The 22552-nt window shown below is 41.4% G+C and overlaps 1 protein-coding gene across 3 annotated transcripts in view; it reads right to left on the reverse strand.

Moving 5' to 3' along the window:
- The window catches only part of nos1apa (nitric oxide synthase 1 (neuronal) adaptor protein a), a 105054-nt gene extending 82991 nt beyond the window's left edge, over positions 1–22063 (reverse strand). Inside the window, exons 1-2 of one of the 3 annotated variants that reach the window (XM_042057694.1) lie at positions 21500–22063; positions 21134–21205 (exon numbers count right to left, since the gene is read on the reverse strand). In XM_042057694.1, the coding sequence (XP_041913628.1) occupies positions 21134–21205; positions 21500–21604 (177 nt within the window). In that variant the 5' untranslated portion in view covers positions 21605–22063. The remainder of the gene's footprint in view (positions 1–21133; positions 21206–21499) is intronic. The other 2 variants (XM_042057693.1, XM_042057695.1) reach the window with 2 other exon arrangements.
- Positions 22064–22552: the final 489 nt, after the last annotated feature.

Below are 22552 nucleotides of genomic sequence, written 5' to 3' on the forward strand. Positions count from 1 at the left end.
GGATCCCAAGCCCCGTGGCAAGCCCATAGCCCTTTTATCATGGCGGTGTCACAGGGCAGCTAATGTTATTTAGGAAGGCCTGACAGCTGCAGTGCCCTCCCTCCTCCAAGCTTATCTGTTTGGAGAGCCTTCAGTGGGATGGTAGCAGCAACAGTGGCTGTGCATGGAAAAAGACAACATTCCACGGGCCTGGTGCCTGGCCCGTAGCACTGACAACCGGAGCTGAAGTCAAATGAACGGTAAATCTCTGAGCGAGTCGGTGGGGTGCGGGAGCCATAGCTCCCCACGCAACTGATTAAAGAGAGCTCTCCTCATCCCTGGCTTTGGCTTTAGGAGGGGGAAGCCTCTGAGCATGAAACCAAAATTGCTCCAGGGTGTATTCTCTGCTCTGCGGCCAAAGCTGCACAGTTGGAGAGTGGCGCAGACTGCTCTCCATCACGTTAACCACATACTGAGTAACACTGGCTGCCAAAGCAGCCAATGCTCTCTTGCTTCTCACCATTTTGGCAAGGAGAAGCCATACGATAAAATCACAACTCATTATTTTTCCACTTTGATAGGGTTAGGGAAAGCTATCATACAGGCAATAAGGCAGTTCAGTGTTATTTTTATTAGACACCGACATCGTAAATTAAGAGGCCAATTGGGCCAATTCCCCACTCTCTAGAAAACTATAGGGTGCTTTCACAATAGGGCTTTTGGATGCGGACTGGGGTCTGCTAATTGCTAATCTGCTAATTCTGATTGGTTTTGTTGACGTGAAATTACTTATTAATATACAAATCATAGCTCCAAATGTATATCGCATTGCTACCTGTGTCCGCAAAACCCTCCATCTTAGCTGCATGCCTCCTTTATGACAGTGAGAAAATGCCCAATTTACTTTTAGAAAGAGGAAGAAAAAACAAATGGAGTGTGGCTATACATTTTCCTCCCTTACTTTGGGCTACTGTCCGTGACCGTGATGATTATGTGTAAATCACATAAATCCGTGGGGGCAGGGAAAGTAATCACATTCGAGTGATTAGTCACAGCCCAAAGCTTGCCAAACAGACATGAGAACAACAGGCTATTTCTCAGCAATGATGTGCAGTCAAACAGCTTTGGATAGGTCAGCTTTGTCATCTATATACCTCCAAACCAAACTTTACTTCGATGAAACAAAGGTGGAAATTCAGCCTAGAGGAGGATTCAATACACTAAATTTTTGTTGCATGATGGTAAACAGAATGCCATCGACAGGGAGGTACTATTGATGCAATGTACCTTCCAGTGCACACTTCTCATTTTCTTCTCCACCCAGCTTTTTATTTACTTTCACAAACCAGGCTATATTTACCAGCAACATCCTCAGAGGAAAAACAGTAACAGAGTGAAATCATGATCATGAAACCTTCAAATGACAAATACTGAGGTTATTCAGATATTACACAAAGTCACTGAGGTGTGCTTCTGTTTATTTGAGAGCTATCCATTAGTATGCAAGTGGTGCACTATTTAGCTTGACAGAGAAGCTAAGGGTGTATGCTGTAATTGACAGGTGAGGTGAATAGACATGCTTCAGGATTATATCCTTCACGCCTCAATACTTTTCACACAAACTCACATCTCAAGTTTGAGACAGATGTGTCAACGGTTCAACGTAGCACCTCAGTCTTAGGCTATTCAGTGCTCATAGCAAAGGAGCCATAACAGCCGGCCAGTTTTATCAGTCATTTCTGATCAATTATAGCAACAAGGAAACACTGCAGCAGTTCTATTGCTATCACATATTAAGATTAATGAATGAAAAGATAAAAAAAAAGCATTATTAATACTAACAATTGTCCAACTGCTAAAACCTTACTGAAAATAAGGATTATAACATTATCTATGTTGTTAATATTCAAGCTATCTAAAGACAAGGCTTAGCACATTCAAAGTTAAATTAGTCATCTTAAAAAAAAAGTATTTCCATTAGAAGCGACCTGCTTCAACTGGACTCAATTAAATATTTCAGCTTTATTGTTAGACTTCTCAATGAAGGTTAACCCGATTAACTGGCCTAATGAAGCTCTATGGAAATGTACCGAAGGTTTTAACTCTGTAGTCATTTGACTTTTGAATATGTAATGCACTTCCCCGTAATCCTTGTCTGAAAGCCTTTGAGGTTATTCGCCCCCCCTTCCTTCCTCCATAGTCGCTCTCCTCCCACTTCTCCACAGTAATGTTTCAGGCTTCTAAACTACAGGCTTCAGGAACACTCAAGAAAACAACACAAAGTGAAGAGAGTCAACCCTCACACACAATACTTATTTAGACTCCCAATCTAAAGAGAGGGCTTCAAAACTCACAGTAGAAAACTGCTTTGATCTCATTTGCCTGGTTCAAACACTTCTGCCTTCAAATAAATCAACAGCATTGAAACACTAAAAACAGAAAGAAAACAACTGAACTAAGAACTGAAAACCGAGCAAAACAAACACAGAGTGCACAAAATGAAATACAGTCAGTCATCTTCGTGTTGTCAGATCATAGCGGCTTATAATAGACTCCACTGGTTGTTATGCTACAAGGGGAACATACTCTAAATAAATAAAGAAATATAAATAAATTATATATATGTATTTTTTTTCCTTTTGGACACTTAAGACTACTCATTGTTTTCCCAGTAACTCTCATGTGTATTGACAAATTAAAGTGCAGTGCTTCAGTTTGCACTGCTAATTCCTGTCTAACTGGAGTGTGGAGTTGTACTTCTTTTCCATGTGGATATTATACATCATTTTGAAATGAGAAGACTAGATTACATTGTTTAAATTCAAGGCACACAGAGATGATGTGGGTACAGATGTGCTCTATAGATTAGAGAGGACAAGATGCTAACACAAGCTACACATAAACATTTCAAATGTAGTGTAATTGTATGGTGCTGAAGAGGACAGCTATGCTGTTAAGCATACATACTCTGAGAAAATGCAGGGCCTGTCTAGCTTTTAACTCACAGAGTTGTAAATGGTCTGACTTTCTTTCAGAAATCTCTTAACAGCTTTGTTGGAGCCGCGGTGCTCACAAGCACGTCCATTTATTTCAGGTTGGAGTCCCTGTCAGGACCAGGCTTCATTGCCTGGTACCTTCACAGGGCTTTAAGCCCCCTGAGTCAGTACTCCTGTGATTTAAAGGCTGCCGACTTCTGGCATGAATGGCCTGGAACCCTGGAGCCCCTTTGAAAGTCTAGATCTGACAAAAGGCACTCCAAACAGCCATATAATGCTGTAGCCCCAACGCTTGCACACATTCACACATAGCCCTGCCCACACACACCCCCACACATCTGTGTTTTTTTGACATTCGCCCTTGCTCCCCAGTGGATCCCTGACTGCTGGTTTGACACAAGACAGGCAGACACTGATGTACTTCTCTTTGAAAGAGATCTTTGTAATTGGAGAGCCTTTCAAAGCACGCTTGCTGTGCATATGCATTGAATCAAAGCTGGAGTGCGCTCTGAATTTCCTGAATTTCCACTGTTTCCAGAAGCGTATAGGAACACCACCGACACATCTGACATTCCGCCAGATTCCCATATGAAAAGCTTGGGACATACAGTACCTCAGGAGACCCGGAGAAGGAAATGAAAGGCTGCGTTTTTGTTGCCTCCACCCACTACTGTACCACATCCCCACAGATGTGTGCAGGTTAATTTCCACATCGTCTTTCTTATCAGTGTCTCATGTCATTCTGCTCGGATTCCTGTATTTGCATACGCAACCAGGAAAAGAAAAGCCTCTTATCAGACGTGGAAAGGTGCCTGAGATATATGTTCGAGCGGTGTGTGTGTGTTTAAGATGTATGCATGTGTGTATCTATTTGGCCTTTAGCACTTACTTGTAAGAATTTACTTGTAACTGTAATTTTTCTCAGTTTAATCCCTTCATTTTAGCTCTGGATGACTTTTTAATAGGCCATTTGGTGCACGAGCCAAAGGCATCATTTTGAGGTTGTCAAGGCAACTTTAAATTTATAACAAATTATAAATGTATAACAATATTATATACATGAAAGACTTTATTTTTCATAATAAAAATACTGCCTTTACTTTGGAGTAAAAAGTTGAATATTCAGTGCATCTAAACTGATCTTTACTTTGAGCATGGTCTGACTGCCTGGCCTTATTTTCCAGATATTGCAACAATCTTCCAGATATGCAACAATCTCTAGCATTTCGATAGCCTGCCTCTGTGCTGTAAACTGATTCGCTTCGGTCGGCGGGTAGGATACACCGAACTTGCAAGTGGGATATTCTTCCTACAGGCAGTAGGGGCGGGCAAGAGAGCCTTCATTCGCCCCGTAATGAGTCATTTAACATATACCGATTTACGAAGATGATTAATTAACATGAAAACGTTGCCTGGTGTCCCTTTAACAAGCCCATTAGTCATGTGACCTATTCAGAGGTTTGAAGGTATAAAATTACCTGACAGCAATATTTCACTGTAAAGGTTCAAAGTTCAATAAATCACAATCCCTCGAAAATTCCACAGAAAGCATGTTACTCAATGATCCACAGTCGGCCTACAGTATGTGATGCAATAATCTGGTATTACGCATTCCCTCGCTTTCCCCTAGGTTGTTTTTGTCCCCTCGGTGGTTTCTGTCCTTGCATAATTTGGACTGAACTATGATATCTTTACGAATCTCTTTCAACTGCCAGATATCAACTGGGTTTGTTTCCCTTTGGGGAATAGGTAGGAAGCGTTTTTCATCATTATCTCCAACAGTAATAAGGTAAAGGCATCAGCACAGTGGTGATATTATTTTCCTGTTATCACCTGTTGAAAAACAAAACATTACTCCCCAAAAGTTATCTTCATAAACAGGCCTCTCAATTTTCAGAGGAAAGGGGGAAACTGTGGGTCTGTCTGAGAGAAACATCACAGATAATGGAATAATGAATGCCAGCCCAATAAACTACAATATAATGACACTATTGTCTCAGTAAAAGTGAACCCAGGCTTTAACACAAGCAAATGTGGATGCAAAATGTCTAACCAGTGAGTATGCTTCTTGGGAAGAGAACTCTGGGGTCTATGCATAAAACTCTTGGCTTACCTTTGAACAATGCTTTGCTAAATGGACTAAGAAGGCAGGCTTCCCATAAAACTGATTGACCATGACTACTGACTGAAACACTTGTTCACCCATTTGAGGGTTCAGTAACATTCTACCATAGAATTCAACTTGGGTCAACATTAGCTCTGCACACATTGTGCTATTTTAAATGAGGAGAGGCACCATCAGTTCAGGTAAATGAACAAACAATATGCTAGCATAAGGATCAGTGGCCTTATGGCTTTCACTGGCTAATTACATTCAGGACCAACAACTGACACAATATTTACTGCACACTGTTCCATAGTGACCGTCCAGAGCCAAGAATCTCCACTATTAAGCAGCAGCATCTTTACAATGAGCCAGTGATGACAGGGGACAGACATGGGCAAGCGCCAAGACATTAATAATACATTAATACTGGGGTATCTGACTTTGACAGTGATATAATGGCTAAATAAGTATGGTTTATCATTTAGAATTCATCAACATACAGAGATCCAACTTACACTAGGAAGCCACTTCCATTATTAATGCGACCCCACTGATTCTCCTCCCTTTAATTGCCCCCCTGCTTGGAACATAGACAATGGGTTAGAAGACCGGGCTGGTGCAGCTGCTTCACTGCTTAAGAAGCTTCACCCCCTCTTGCTTCTGGTAATCTTCACCCCCATTCTCTGAATGACTGCATGTGTCTCTCCTGAGCATTAAGTGCCAGAGAGGAGAGCCCACTAAACAAGGCAAAGCAAATCCAGCTCGGCGCTAATCAATCCCTTCCACCCAGCTTCTCATGTCTGACGGACTGAGCTAGGAGGATTAAAACCAATCTTAGCATGCCAAGTTCACACCAGTTTCTAGGGGTGTGGCATTGGAAAACGGCAAAGCCACAGGTAATACAGTTAATACAGGGTATGGCAAAAAAAAATGCCAATCAAATAATAAACGATTATTATATAGGTATTAAGATATTGATAGCAGGTATATAGAAGTCAGTTATAGCACAACGGAACAGCGTGGAATAACCTGGTTCTGTGTAAACCACTGATTAACAGAGTTTCCGTGACATGTTTTCTTTTGTTCACACCCCTCTGACTAGACAGCAGACCGCATGGTAAGGTGATTATCCGGGTAAAACTATTATGAAGGCAAACAATGAGTCACCAATCTGAGAGGAGCTGTCAGGGACACTAAGACACTAAGACATGAGAAACCAGTTAGTGGTTATCAAGAAACACCTTCAAACAGGGTCGAATTTCTACAATTTTGTGAACGTATTTAATTTGTCTGAGAAAGAGCAGCATCTACAACACATTACATTTCTTCATGAACATAAAATTAAGGTGCAAAATTCTGAACATACACTCAGGTTTGAAATAAAATAATCTCTTCTGAGCTAAAATGAATGACCAGCATGACTGTATATAACATTTATTTTCAAGTTAAAACAAGGAGAACGCGTAAAGGGAACCATATTTGTTGGAAAAATATGACAATTAAGCCCAGATGGTAACAATCATAAAAGTTAACAAGATAAAAAATGGATTGGCATGTCTTAAACAGAGACTATTCCCAAAGACTGTATAGATGGCCAATTTTTTTGGGTGAGGGTAATTTAGAAAAATCTATTAGCTCACTGGCAGCATAGCAATTAACCACCTTAAAAAATGAAAAAAGGATGCCTCAAAGGCATGTGTAACAGAGATCAATGTCAGTCCAATGAAGTTACATGAACTTGTCAACAATTCACTACGGAACCCCTTGCTTGTCAGTCTCTCTTACAGCCTTAAGTTGCAACTGTACAATGTCAGTGATTGCTCAAAGCAGATAGAACAAGCTCTACAGGTATGCCCCTGACCGAGTCTTTGACAACAAACAACTTCTGGGACGAGTGAGGCATCGAAAGCACAAACCAAGGATAAGGAACTTGGGATTGTATTGAGGAAAGTATAGGGAAATCCTCAAATCCAAACAAATTCCACCATAATAGTCATTTGCATTATCTGAGTGTAATTTCCATGTGAGTCCTATAAAAGATAATTTCAGATATGCACAGGAAAGGTGTTAAATCGCTTTTGTTTCCCACAGTGTCCCATCAACAACCCACACACACACACACACACACACACACACACACACACACACACACAGCAAGATTCTAGAACCAACGACCATGCAAAATTGGCTTATGCCAGGCGTAAACACATTGCATGTTGTACCTGAGATCTGTACAGGCTACTCTTTAACGGCACAATATTCACACAGAGGCCAATCAACAACCAAGCCTATCTAAAACAACACAACAGGACACATGCAGGATAGGACATTCAAGAATAACACAACAGGACAGTAAACACAGTCCTGCCATTACATCCCAGCCTTATCTACACAACATGTGAGCCATGAACATCATCCACCCCTCCTCCAATATTAGCTTAGTAATACTACTAATGCCTTCAGCTCTGTACCAACTGGGCCACCGCCTGCAACCGAAGGGAAAGACTACAAGTCTGCACTGGAGCGTCTGAGGTATTTTTCTTTCCTGAATCCAATCTTATGAGGCCATTCAGAATACCATGGACGGAAGGGGGAAAAGCTGAGTGCATTGTTTTACAGTGCTAGCTGTTGTTAATCCCTCATTAATGTTGAGCTGGCAAAGTGATAAGGAGTAAAGGGCCCAGCTGTCATTATGAAGTTTTAAAGTACTCCCAGGCGAAGACAAGTCATCAACTAAGAACAATGAGGCTCCACACCTGTTGCTACATGGTTAAACTCAGGGTCTCATTAGTCCACTGATTTAAACTTCTGCCCCTCTATCTTGTCTAAAGTGGTCAGTTTCAGCACCACCGACACTAGAATAACCTCACATTACCTCCTCTGCAATGTGGAGCGGAGTATCATAGGAGGTAACAGCAGGTGGCCAGCTTGTCCAGATCAGACATAATATCTACTGGCATTAAAATAATCCCTCATTCTGACTAATTACTAATAATTACTTCCTTTTGAGGGAAATAATCACTTTGACCTCACAGACAGGGCTAACCCAGTATCCAAATCCAATGACTGCTGAGTTATGGACAGAAGACAGCAGAAGGGCATTTCTGAAGACTGCATAGTCCGCTATTGTGATAACAATGAATTCTCCCAAGATGGAAAGAACTCGGCAATCTGTGCCATTTCAATGACAATTAATTCACATTCTTGAATCACTCAAACAAGACATTTAGCATATACAACATAGCTGGCTGATGTGGTCCAAGCATTGGTAATCAATCAGAGAACTAGTTTCAAAGTAGGGGCTAATGTTGGAGCTATGGGTATGTCTTACTTGGGTATGGGTATGTAATACTTTTTCCTTCCTGAGCTGGCCAGATAATTTTATGTTGCACATCCGAGACTGCGGCTCTCTCTCTCTCTCTCTCTCACTCTTCCTCTCTCTCTTTCCCTGTGTGTGTGTGCGTGTGTGTGTGTTTGTTTATGTGTACCTGTATCTATGCCTTCACCCTGGTAACCGAGTTCCATTATTGTTCTCCCACTTCCTCTCTCGGTAAACCCTTCCTGTAACCAATCCCGTCTGCATGTAGTGGAAAAAACAGCCATCCACTGCCGTACTAACAGGTTCCACTGATCGTTTTGTCCGAGGCATAACTCTCCAATTCAAATGTTTCCTCATGTTTTTTAATATCTTCTGCACTAACAAAGAAAAATGAAAAACTCAATTTTCCAGCCAGGAAAATTCAATTTGTGAAATTCATGAAGTGTGTCAACAACATCCTTACATGGCCATCGGACCAAAGACAGATCCCCTGTTGGATGCCATTCCAACATATCATTTGTTGTGTCAGTGTGCCAGACATCTATGGACGCAGTGCTCGCCAATACAAACTTGATCAAAAGGACCATGACAAAATTATGCCACTGCTTCCACAATTTCTTGGATAATAGTTAAAGACACTATTCAATTCAATTTTATTTGGAGAGTGACAGCGGCAAGGAACAACTCTTACACTATGTAACATTCTTGTTATTTAGTCCTTTAAAAGTTTGATGGCGGGTCTCTTTCATGGGGGATAAGGGGTTAATCCGTGACAGTCTCAGTATTTAATTGTTTGCCATCACTGAGCATAATACTAAGTTATTTCCACTATTTTCATGCTTTATCATCACTAAATTCTCCCTGATCTACATTCCAGACTGCTGGAAACAATGCCCAAAATGGTGCATTATGAAGAATAAAATTCATATTATGGAGCTTCATAGTCAAAAATGTTATTTCATTAAAAGAAAGAACAAATGTGTATCTTTATCTGGTATAAATCATATTAGGATCATCAAGTGCCCACATGATCATTAGGGGGTCCAAATATGGGGTTCCAAAAGAGTCACCTCTGCCGGAGAGGGGTTTTGGACCCCCATAAAACCCCCCGCCAGTGGTACCATACCCTTCAAATTCATTTTGGCAAGAACAAGGTTCCCACATATAACAAATAATCCTGTTTAGAATAAATATGATCATTAATCGTGGTGCTAAGGCCACCCAAAAAGTGAAAAATCACACATGCCGTCAACATTTTTTAGGACTTTGCTGACCCACCTCTCACCCAAACAGTGAGGAATGTTGATTCTGCCTCCAGAATTTGTTTAGTACAGACTACAGTGAACTACCACACCAGTTTACAGCCTTCTACCACTATTAGAACAGACTTTATGGGCTTCCAAAAATGGCAAAAGATGAAATGTGAAATTCCAATGTGTCAATTACGGCCGTGGCACCCGAAATTCAAATGGACGCCACGGGCAAACCGTTTGAGATATTGACCTGAAACTTCAGATTCCCTCGTTTGGTAACATAAGGCATATTTTCACTGCTTTTCAGCAAAATCTGAGAGGTACCATGTACATGATACCCCGATTTTGGCTGTTTTCACTGGGAATGACCCTGCTACAAACCATCACCCCCCTGAGCCTAGGAAGCAGGCATTCCATTTTGGCCTTGTGTGGAAACAGCAATCTAACAAGCTAAGTGAGAGAGCGGGAAAAGCGATCAAGTCTGTCTTCTTCTCATATGGTTTCTTGAGTTAAAGAAACTTGGTACTTTGAGACATTAATATTTAATATTTCTGGACATTTTCAGTGCAGTAAGACCTTTTAATGGCTATTTAGTTACCCTCGTCATGCATCCAGCAGTATATTTCACCAAGTACAGTCACAATGAAACAGAACAAAAATCACTGAAGATTAAAAGGCAAGAGTCAGGGTGTCTCAATACATTATTCAGGGCTACTCATTTATCAAACCAGTATAAGGCCGTTCAGAAACTTTTAATTATACAAGTTGAATTCTATGCCTAACTCCAAATGATCTGCACAACTTCAAAAGTGCCCGGACAGCAAATACAAAGTACTGTAGCCTTGGTCTGCCTATCTGATGAACATTTGGCAGCATTCTTCACATAGGCACATTTTTGATTCTGCTTCAGAATGTATGGCAATATAATTTGATTTTAAGTGCATACACTCAGTATACCATGGATGGTCAATCCAATACATTTTCCCATTCACATGGGAAAATAACATATTTTTTTTCCAAAAATCATTAATGTGTGGAGCAATAAACATTGACAAGCCTCTGTTGCAGCAATGGGTGTAGAACAGAACTGTGTAGCGTAATTGGATGTGTCAAAGCATTACATTAAATTAAATGATTTGTGTGCCCAGTGAGAGCTATGCTTATGAGGGATAATTTCTCTAAGGACTACACATGAGCAGGTACACTAAAGGCAACTACAAAATTATATGAGAGCAGAAATGACGTGAAGTTGGATACAATGCAACCTGTTGGATGCGATGCAATCATAATAGAAAGTACAGTGCCAAACCTGAAGGCTAACTTTTTTTGCAGCTGACTTCCAAGTAAATCAACAGAGAGTGAATGCAAGGTCAAACGTGCCAAGGCATGAGGGTATATTGAAATATTATTAAAACACCTACACGCATATAGGAACTCCCTTTCAGGCAGAGGGAGAAGACGCATTACTGTGATGATGGATGGCCACCATGCTAATATGGCTGGCCAGAACCATTACAAATTAAAGGCCCCTCTCTCTCATCATGAAACCGAGACAGCATGGGAGGCGATCAATCACCCGGGCTCCCTCTGACACTGAGAGTTCCTGCCAGCCTGGGAGAGAGATGGGAGCAGAGCGTGAGAGAACCTCAGCACAGCCTCCTCCACAGCACCAGGCCTGCCAGCACTGGATTTGAAGAGCGAGCGAGCGAGCGAGCGAGAGAGAGAGAGAGAGAGAGAGAGAGAGAGAGAGAGAGAGAGAAGAGAGAGAGAAGAGAGAGAGAGATTCTGTAATGACAGAGATGCATCACGGATATGGTGCTACAGATGCATTTTCTAGTCATGGTGGACAACGGTAAGGTGCAGTGGGTTGTCAACACAATTAAGCTTGCTTTTCTTGCTCCTGGAGGGACATTTTGACCCTGTGTGCTTAAACCCTGCAGGAGTTAAGACTGGTAAGACTGTAAGAGGTGTGCAAGGTTATGCACGTACAGCATCTTTTAACTTATATTTTTCTGTTGATGACTTCTGGAAGACTCAGAAGTCTCCCACTACGTGGGCAGCAGACAGAGATGAGGTTAGAGTGTGTAATGGATGTGTCATTAGTGGTGGACAAGTGCGGTTGGGAGAGCGTAAGGTAACTGTTTTTTTTTAACAGCGCCTGCTGCACGGCTTTGATGTTGACCGTGTCAGTGCCTGGGCTGATCCGTGATGACAAGGTGCTCGCTGAACAGGGACTTAATCCTCGGTTATGCTGGTCAGCCATCTACCTCACAAGTCATGCTTTTATGTTCCCGAAGTACAGAATTCAGTGCATGCTCATTCATCAAGCAGAGAGGTGAGTGAGTCATGACCAGTCAGTGGCCTTGAGAGAAAACTGTTGCAAATTTCAAAGTAACTTTCTGCTGTACAATATTCCATGTACACATAGTGTGTCCATTGATTGCAACATGGCACCACCTGTGGCTTATATGAAGGCTCTGTTTAAGTCTCAGAACACATCTCAATCATTAAGAAACTGTCTTCAAAAATTGTGAAGTGATTATAAAGGCCTGGTATGGACTGACCATGTGATGCAATGACCATGATAAGGTGCTATGGTAGAGTGTGTGCAATGGTGGTAGAGCACAAGTGAACAGTGCCAGGATTGAACAGTGCAATAGCTTGCTTATTATTAAATATTAACTATGACTATGAAAAGATAAGAATGTAAACATAATTGCTTGACAAATAAGAAAGAAATAATATACTTTAGGAACAATATATAACAGGGAATACGTTATAAGATGTTATGACCACAGACCAGATTGTGTAGGAGGGCTAATATAGCCTATAAGACAGTCAGGTGTACAGCAGACTAAGTTACATAATGGTAGGGCCTGAGAGAGACAGGCTCATGCTGTAAAGTCCATTTCTCCCCAACTCTTTTGTGTGGTATTAATGAACGTGCTGTGTAGGGGTGGCGGTCATTGTCCATGATCACCAGCATCCTACTCATGGTCCGTTTCTCTGCAGTTGTTGTAGGTGACTCCAGCTCAATGGCAACAACAGAGCCAGCTTTCTTTACCAGCCTGTTCAGTCGCTCAGTATCTCTCTTCTTGATGCTGCTGGGAGCACACCACAGCATAAAAAAGGACACTGGCAATGACTGACTGGTAAAACATCCAGAGGAGCTTACTGCAGACATTGAATGACCACAGCATCCTCAGGAAGTAAAGCCGACTCTGCCCTTTCCGATACAGCACATCTGTGTCGGCTGACCAGTCCAGTTTATTGTCCATGTGTACCCCCAGGTACTTATATGTGCCAACCACCTCATAGACCCCTTCAATGGAGACTGGTAGCATATGTGACTTAGATCTCCTGAAGTCCACCACTAACTACTTGGTCTTTGTGCAATGGTGCAGGCTCAGCCAGATTCTGCAGCTGAATGCCACAAAGTCATACACCACGTTCCTGTATTCATCCTCCTGTCCATCCCTGATACACCCCACAATTGCAGTGTTGTCCGAAAACATCTGCATGTGGCATGACTCAGAGCTGTAGCTGAAGTCAGAAGTGTACAGGGTGAACAGGAACAGTGACAGCACAGTCCCCTGAGGTGCTGCTGATCACAGTATCTGAGAAGCTGTCCTTCAGCCTGACAAACTGTGGTCTCTCCGTCAGATAGTTTGTTATCCAGGATACCAGGTGAGCACCAACCCCCATCTGCACAAGCTTGTCTCTCAATCTGACAGGCTGAATGGTGTTAAAGGCGCTAGAGAAATCAAAGAACATGATGCTCACAGCACTTTTCCCCTTGTCCAGATCTAGAACGAAAGCTTTCCAAAATAAATGAGAGGTGCTCGCCCATTCCCAGCCCCATCATTACACCACGTTATATTATAGTGAGAATCAACCCTATAATTCAGAATACCTTTAGAAGAAATGGTCAGACATGTCTGGACATTTTGATAGAGACATAAATCTAAGTCTTACAACCAGAAATATAATCTTATGGTCAGGAGAAAGATATCCACGCTCAGCTGTGCTCAGTTTTCATGGCATACACTTCACTGCGTTCACTACAGTCGTGGCAGATGGATTTCCTAGAAATAGTGTATATGAGGACTATGGACCGATTTTTTTAATGAAAAACTAGGCTGAAAAGAGAAAAGAAATAAAGAGCATGGGAAATGGTGTGAGCAAACGTGTATGATGGACAGACCAGGGCAACAAGAGGAGAGCGGCTGAGGAGAACAGCTCCTCCATACAGACCCTTCAGCAGCTTACACAGCCTACTAATAATGTAACACAACACCCTGCAGACCATGCTAATCCAAGGCATCCACCTCCACATTCACTAAGTGCCATTCATGCCAGCAGTTTGGCTTGCCTTTAATGCAATTTTTTTGTTAACTATCAAATACAACACCGCCACTATGCTACAGGAACATACTGTGAACATACATACAGACTTTTTAGAACCCATTCTCTCACATCCACTGACCTATGGTGAGAAGCACAGAAGAGTTCTCGCAGAACGGCTGCCATGCCCAAGGCAATACTTATAAATAACACATCTGCTATGTGTTATGGAGATCAATAACCCAATACCATAACAGAGAGGAGAGAGAATGAACTCCGCTGAGGAAAAGAAACATCTTATTCATCATTCAGTGCAAGTGTGACAGAGCCAGTTGCAATCCATGTCTTGCAATTTCACACAACTTCAAAGTTGAATGTATTAAGGAAGGTAAATTCACATTTCTTACTGTCGGGGTGAAGCTCTGGCACAGTGACTGAGTCACTGAACTACAGATATGTTTTTCCGGTAACTGAGGGCATAGATTGTTTTATGATGGCAAGCAACCATGCTGAGAGATTGTGATGCATTCTAGGGGGGCTTTTTAATTGCCTTCATTATTTAAAAGTCATGAGGACTACCCCCGAGCTCTGAACTAAACCTGCCTTGATATTTGCTCTGATTAAAAAGTCGTAACAAGCATGGTGGGTGTATAAAGATAGAGCTAATCTTATTAAAGGCCAGCAAAATAAAGATAATTATCACACCAACAAATGACAAACAAATGTGAATGAAAGATGAAAACTCCACAGACTCCTCATAATGCCCCAACTAGATGATTAATGTAAAGGGCCTGGCTCACTTTCTTCATGCCATTTTATTACTTCCCTTTCCACCCACTAGAGACCTGCCAGTTATGCATGCCCATGGGATTTCTCCATTCACTGTAGCCATGCCACCCCATGAAGTGCATGCCGGCACCAATTTGGGTGATGCCAGCTGTCAGTCTTTCCAACCTGCTGTCTTGATAAGATTCCGATAGCAAGAAAACAACCGCTGGGCTCTACTGGCGGCCTGGTTTGTCAGCTTCTCCTCGAGATAATGACTGACAGCAAAAAGTCTTTTCATGTACTGCCATGTCTTAGAAGATAATAAATATGCTGATTACTACGTCAACTTGCACAGTAGCTTTGACTGTACATTCTGTCAGAGACAGAGACATGCAACATTTCTGCTTTTTTGAGTGTTCCGAGTAGTTGAATGCATTCCAATTAAGAAGCCATAGATCTCACCAAGGTTTAAGAGAACATTTGTACCCTTTTTATTTATTAAGTGATATCTTGGCTGGAAGGGCATTATTACCCTCTCTCTCCTTACATAAAACTGAATACACCCGAGGCCTGACTTGTGGATATTTATCTTGGGGTTATTTCACACACTCCAGTGAGGAGGAGAACAGAGAATGAGTTATACTTTCACGCTGGAGCAGACATTAATTAAAAAGCCGGATCAAATTAGGGCAGCATCTGCATTAGTTACAGCTTGGCCTGTCAAAAGGGATGTTTTCTGAGAAATAAAATCCATAAAATCAACCACAGCCAGATCAGCCCATTGAGTGGAAAATGACTTGCTTCACCAGGCAAGAGAGCAACGAGACCAAAGAGACCCCAGGGAGAAAGGGCATAGCCCTGGGGTGATGAGAAGATTCCAGTTAATATTGCAAATGGGGGAAGAGGCTGGACTGTGTTTTGGTTCTACTTGCCATGCACTCTGGCAGCGTAGTAGAGAAGGCATGGTTGCAGGCTAGGTTCACTTATTTGAGTCTCCTAGGAGTACTCAAGAAAGACACTAGAGGAGCACAAGCATTAGCACTAGAGTTACTGACAGCAGAAAAAAGGCTAGCGCCAATCTAAAAGAAATCTTCACCCACTCATGGCATGGAGTATTGTTTTGGAAGCAGGCCCGGATCTAGGCTGCTCAGATTGGGGGGGGAAATAGAAATTTGGGGTGGGCACAATGAATAATAACCCCCCCCCACCCACCCTGTGCACACACCATTTACACTACACAACAAAACCGCTCAGTTTCACCTACAAATGCCTTACTTTTCACCTTAAAATCATGTAAAATAGTCGTACATTTTGTTCATACATTGTTCATTACATAGCCATATTTGTCCTGCAAAGGTATCTGCTAATAGGAACACTGCACATATTTATATTTCATTTATATTACTCTAAACTAAGGCTCTCAAAATTAATGCTTTGCGCTGCGATTCATTTTGAAATACATAATGCGTTAAAAAATATTAACGCAATCAACACATTGTGTTTACCTATTTCCTTTGTTAAGGGCTAATGTCATATAACGAAAGCCGCAAAACCTGAAGCCGCAAGCCTGAGAGTTTATTTTACTGTCTGGAGTTAACTGAAGATGTAAAGGAACCGTGAGTTTGTAGAGGAACCGTGAGTTTGTAGGCGAAAAGGTCCAGTTTAATAAGTTGCCTGATGTTAAAAGCACACTGAGTGTCAAATGCTATATGTCTATAACCAGGCTTGGAATTTCATAATTTTAAGAGCAGGCCACCTGGCCTTCAGTTGAGCATATTTGGTGCTGGGCACAAAGGCCACACGTCAGGGCACCAAGGCCAAAGTTAACTATATAGTAGGCTATAAGCTACATAAAAATGATAAAAGTTATATTTACCCTATTCACAGCAGTAGACCTGCATCAAGGTATGAAACAGAACATGAAACATGACATATTACATAGAACTGTAAATCATAGAACTGATATTTACAGATATCTAGGCTATATTTAACATTATTTTCTATTTGGCCTGTTATGAAATCATGTAGCCTATTGAACAAAGCAGTTCAGCTTTAAGAACCTCAAATAGTCTACCGGCATGTTTACCATTTTGTGATCATTAAGGCTACTTTGACAAACTCTTAGTGAGCTGATTTTAATATTTACAGATATCTAGGCGATATTTTGTATTTGGCCTGTTATAAAATCATGTATTGAACTATTTAAACACACTGTGAAACATGAAGCCCAAATTTGGAGACATGCATTAAGACATTGCTGCAAATGTAAAACCGGATTACACTGGAATGGCTAACTATACAGGGGAATGCGTTACACTTTTGTGTTCGGTAAGGTCTGCTGTTTCTTCTGATATATGGTTTGTCGTGTGTTGAGGGAAAAGTTTGTGAAGTATTCCACCGAGATGAATGGGTAGGAAGATGGGCGCGAATATAATGATTAAATTAAAGTTACTTTTCTCACAAACCATTTACCAACAACTAGTGGCTAACATCATTTAAAAGCTGAGAAAAAGCTCTTTCGTGTGATGTGATACATGTGATATCTGTATGATGAGTAGGCTACTTCAGGAGTAGTTTAGCAAAGAATGGGTGAATTTTGACGCACTTGCTTTCTTGCCGTGCCCGGTCACTTTCTCCACTGCGTAAAACACTATTCATAACAGTAATAATATTCAGCCGGGGCAAATTAGAAAAGTGTGATTAGCAGATTCAATAGCTGTCAAATAAAATTGACCAATTAGGTGGGGCAGAAGAAATATTTGGGGGGGCATTGCCCCTCCCAGCCCTATTCTAGATCCGGCCATGTTTGGAAGCATTGTGTGAGAAATATTGAGTGAGAAATACAGTAAATGTGTAATGAGTAAATGTCAAATGGAACAAATGAAGCTAAAGGCTAGGCTGTCTAGTTAAAAGAGATGCGGGTTCAGGAATTCAAGTGGTAACCACAGGCTGTGTTTGGATAAACAGAGCATGTTAAATATTAACCTCTGGCCATTGGCAGGCTGGTTTCACAGACTCCAATATACTGCTAATGAATTTAGGGGTTGATTATGTGGAGAATCCCTACAGAGGTTACAAGTAAAAACGTTAACCTCTAAAGACCAGGCAATGACTCGTGCTGGAATTTTGGGGGAAAACGCAATTGCATGAACCCTCAGGATTAATGTCAAAACTAAATTAAAACACTCATACTAATCAGACTAATTGTGTGAAGTTTATTTTCACCATGGCCAGTAAGGTCCTGTGCACACAGCCAAGATGCCAAGCTACTTTGACATTTAATGGAACACGCCAACTTTTTGGGAAATTGACTTATTTGCCATCCTTCTCTTCTCTGTGCGTGCAATAACCCAGCGTGACACTGTTAGCCTAGCTTAGCAAGTGGGTTACACCAGCTAGCCTATAGCTCCCTTTTTAGAAGCATCATGGAGATGAGAGTATGCTGGGCTGCATAAACGTGTCTAAAAGCCTTAAATGGGGCCACTGAAGGTGTCTGCACAGCTGGCGCTGTATATTCTCCACTCTCTGCAGTGTAGTGCTGTCGCGAGCAAAACAAATCAGGCCTAGTCCACCTTCCTTCTTGGAGACTTGCATGATGCATGCACTACCTCCTCTGGCCCACGTCCAAAGCTGTACCTTGTACACGTCAATCAGACAGGTCAGTATAAACAAGCCAGCTTTAATTGGACTTTGTGATCAAATAAATTGGAGCTGTGCATCACAGCCACCCCAAACAGGCCGACCAACACGGGCTCTTAACAAAGGCCAAATGTTGCCTGAATTAATGCACCACGGTTAATTTGCTACAAAAGGATTACAAAAGGCGAACTGGAAAATCCTGGAAGGAAAGCAGGAGCTGAAGCCAGCATTCAAGACACCATAGGGAAGGGGAGGGGGAAGGGGGGCTGTGTGGTTGCCCAGGGGACATGACAAGTAGTTTTGTATAGACTGTGAAAGTAATATTTAAGTTACATTGTAAATATTTACAAATAAAAGGTCATCTTAAAACTCTGTATCACCCCACCAAATACAGGCTGCCCCAAGGATGGCCATCTGACTGACCCATGAAAACAGGCAAAAGGAGGTTTTTTGTAGTTCTTCATTTTTCACTAATCACCTATAAGCAGAACAGCTCAAGAAGCTAACTGTACAGCAAGTCAGGTATAAGAATAGGTATATTCCTATAATCAGGTATATTTCTGACACCGTGAGTATAACCGTGTGCACTTAGAATGCCATTATATGTAATTCCTCTATTCAGAGCATCCTTTCTTCACACGCTCTCTATTTTTTATAGCAGGACTAAAAACATTCTCTTCTCAGACCATTGTGAATCAAATTAGCATCACAAAATTTCACCACTATATAGAGATTATCAGTAGGCCTACATCTCCACAATTTAAACAAAGAGCAAGGTGATATCCTCCTGGTGAATAAACAACAATGAGGTTGAATTTCAGTGCTTTGTCATTAAGGCAATGGAACAGTATGAATGGAAATCATGAGCTGAAGATGTGCAACCAGACAGAGCGCACGGGAGAGTGACCTGAAACCTACATCAATGACAAAGCATGCCAGCGTAGATTTGGATTAAAACAGCTCCTTATCTTTAAAACAAGACAGATCAGACGATCTTGTGGTTTAGCCTGGCAAAGATGTATAGCTACTTCCCACAAACAGATATAGAAAGCGCTAAACTAAACATCATGTTCCAATCCCAGCAGACTCAGTGTCATTATGACTCCTACACCGATATCACTGAAATCCTCCTCTGGATTCTGTAAAATCTATCTGGCATGAATTCAGAGTGTGAAAAAATGCCAGCGATCGTGGGAGAGGAACCCTAGAGCCTAGGCACTGCCTGAAGCTTCTTGGTAAGATTATGAGGAGCCAAGGCCCTGAATCCAGTCTGCAACTTTTAGCAGAGTGAGAAAACAGGCCCTGCTCCATGTAAGGTTGTCCAATGTCGTACTTGCTTCAGTTTAGTTCTGGCGCAACTCATATTGAAGTGCTTCAGATGATATACCAGTGTTGTTTTAGAAAACATCAGCGCTGACAGCACCTAATGCCTAATGATCTGAGACCAGAGGTAGCCAAGTATAGCAAATAAATTAAAAATCCAGGTGTTTGTGCCAAAAAATATGGATCACATTTTAATACCTCCATCAGGTAATGCACATCGTATTCTTTGTAAGTGTATTGAAAACATGCATCGGTCACAATATTCAATCTCCAGCCAATTGGACAAGTCATTTAAAAGGGAAGAGCACATGCTCTGCAGCAATACAATAATAATACATTTTGACTTGAAAGCATTGCATCTAAAATGTTTTGTTTTCATGGAACCATAACTTGTATGTCGTTTTGGACAAAAGCGTCTAAATACCATAATCATAACTGACATCTGACTATCACCTACTGCTGAAACACAAGAAACATGCAAAATGGTTTCCTCCTAGCCACAAATAACAGCAGCCAAATGTTGGCAGGGGGCCTAGCACATTGAACAGGTTAATGGGATAATTTGTGCCTAATGTGATGCTGTGATAAAAATGCTGCAGATCTGAGTCTCTCTGGCCATTATATGGTTCTGTCAGATTACACATTTTCTAAGATTATGGTTCTGTAAGATTACACATTTTCAAAGATTAGTCACATTTTCATTTTCTGACGTGACCCCTTAAAGAATAATCAAATCAGAAAATACTGACAGGCAAAGTAGTAGGCCTAGCAGCCCAAAATTAACCAACCAGCAGTCCAACATTTGAGAATTATTTGGGAAAAATTAATTCGAAGAGATCGATTGTGTTTCCTGAGCGCATGAATCATAATGATAGAACACGAACATGTTTGCATAAAAATAGGATACCGAGATGTCGAATTGAAGCACACTCAAATTGAAACTCAAAATGATCTAGGCCAGCTTTTTGTCAAAACTAAATATCTGGCAATTATGTGGGTCAGTTTAACGAGCACAATTAAATCACCGGAGCCAAACCCCTTCTTAAAGTTAAGACTTATGCAAATTCTGATAGTTTATAGCCTAGGCTACTGTATTGGCTAATTTTAACTATTGTGGTTGAGACCGTTAGCCTACTATACCCTCTGGCCAGACATACATTTGGATTTTAAAACAAATGTCCAACTCAGAGTGAAGTGACCACTTTCTTTTTCTCGAAGTGTTATAGCTACAAATCAATCCTCCAAAGCGTTTCACAGATCAATCCTGGCCTCAAGGCAGGACCACCCACATGGAGATGTTCACACCACTTCTGACTTTCTGTGTAAGGAACTGGGTTTATGTTGACACAAAACAACTACAGCGAGCACTAGGCTCCGGTAAGAGGGAATATATCATACTACTCACCCGTATTCTCCTCATTGCAGCAACGATCTCCACTCTGCTGTTTGGTCGCGACACATCCAGACTACCGATATACTAATAATAAAAGAAAGCGAAGCGATAGTTAGGCCACGACTTTCTGATCGACATACATATTTTAACATAGCCTTGTTATCGCCAAAGGATACACAAGAGCAAGGAAACCAGCCTAGACAAAGCCCCAACTTTTAATTGAATTTTTAAATCCAAACTAAAACTGTTTAAAGACGATGAAGGACTAGATACACACAATGAAAGTTACACTTTACGTTCATGAGATTAAGATAACACTTCTACACCTCGAAATCCACGGTTACATGGGCTACCCTACTTAGGTTCTCTGTTACTTACCTTTGCCTCAAAATTGATCCCATGTTGAAAGGCTTCTTCGTTGTGTAAAGGAATCCGCAAATCATGGCCATCATCAACCAAATTATACTTTGTTTTCGCTGGCATGATGGTCGTATCGAAAGCGCATGAACAAGCTAAACGCAGACACCAATACAGTTACACAGGACAACAAAACGCCAAAACAATCCACCAAGTGCTCGTTCTAACTCCCGTTGTCCATCCCGCTGCTTCCTCGTAAGGTCACAATTGTAACATCCTGCATGGAGATAGGAAAAGCAACTTTGTAGCGTTTCCTTTCGCAAGTAGTCACGATCGTTGTGTTAAATCCTTTTTTTTTAAAAAAACAGCGCAAAAATAGTCCTTAATCGTTGAACTATCCGTTGGGGCAGAACTCGTCTGTACCTCTGTGACTTAAAGAGATTTCTTAGGAAATCACTTACAGAAAGAAAATTCGGTGTTTTTACACTCAGCCGTGTCGATTGTCGAACTTCACAGTAGCGCCATGACTGAGCAAGCATAGCCTACTCCTGAGCACGAACTGGTAGGAAGGGAGCGTCATTGGTCGAATCTGGGAATTCCACCTGTTTTCATTGGAACACAGCGACATCACTGGTTTGTAGAAGGGAAGAAACAATTCTGCATTTGAACATATGATCTAAAGACATCACCTAGTGGTAGCCTAGGTGTGAAATAGCCCATTTTACATGATGTTTTTTAGTGTGCCTGTTCCCTAATTTAATGGTTTCCTTGTCGAATCACAGGCTTGTACAGTTTACAGTAGGCCTATAGCCTACTTGCTCAAGGGATCAATCTAGAAAACAGTCTATCTAACCAACTTCAGTTTATATTAGGTCGTAAGTTATACTTCAACATCAGTGCTTTATGCTTTTACTCTCAAATGTGTCCTTTTATCATTCCACTAAACCAATGAAGACGATTTACGTTCAATGGTGTCATCGAAGCTTGTAGCCTTAGCTACTGTAGATAGGCTAGATATAGGCTACTCCTTAATCAGTCTGATAAATGATAAGTTTAAAATATAGGCCCAATATC

The sequence above is a fragment of the Alosa sapidissima genome, chromosome 12 (assembly GCF_018492685.1).
Source record: "Alosa sapidissima isolate fAloSap1 chromosome 12, fAloSap1.pri, whole genome shotgun sequence".
Taxonomy (NCBI): domain Eukaryota; kingdom Metazoa; phylum Chordata; class Actinopteri; order Clupeiformes; family Clupeidae; genus Alosa; species Alosa sapidissima.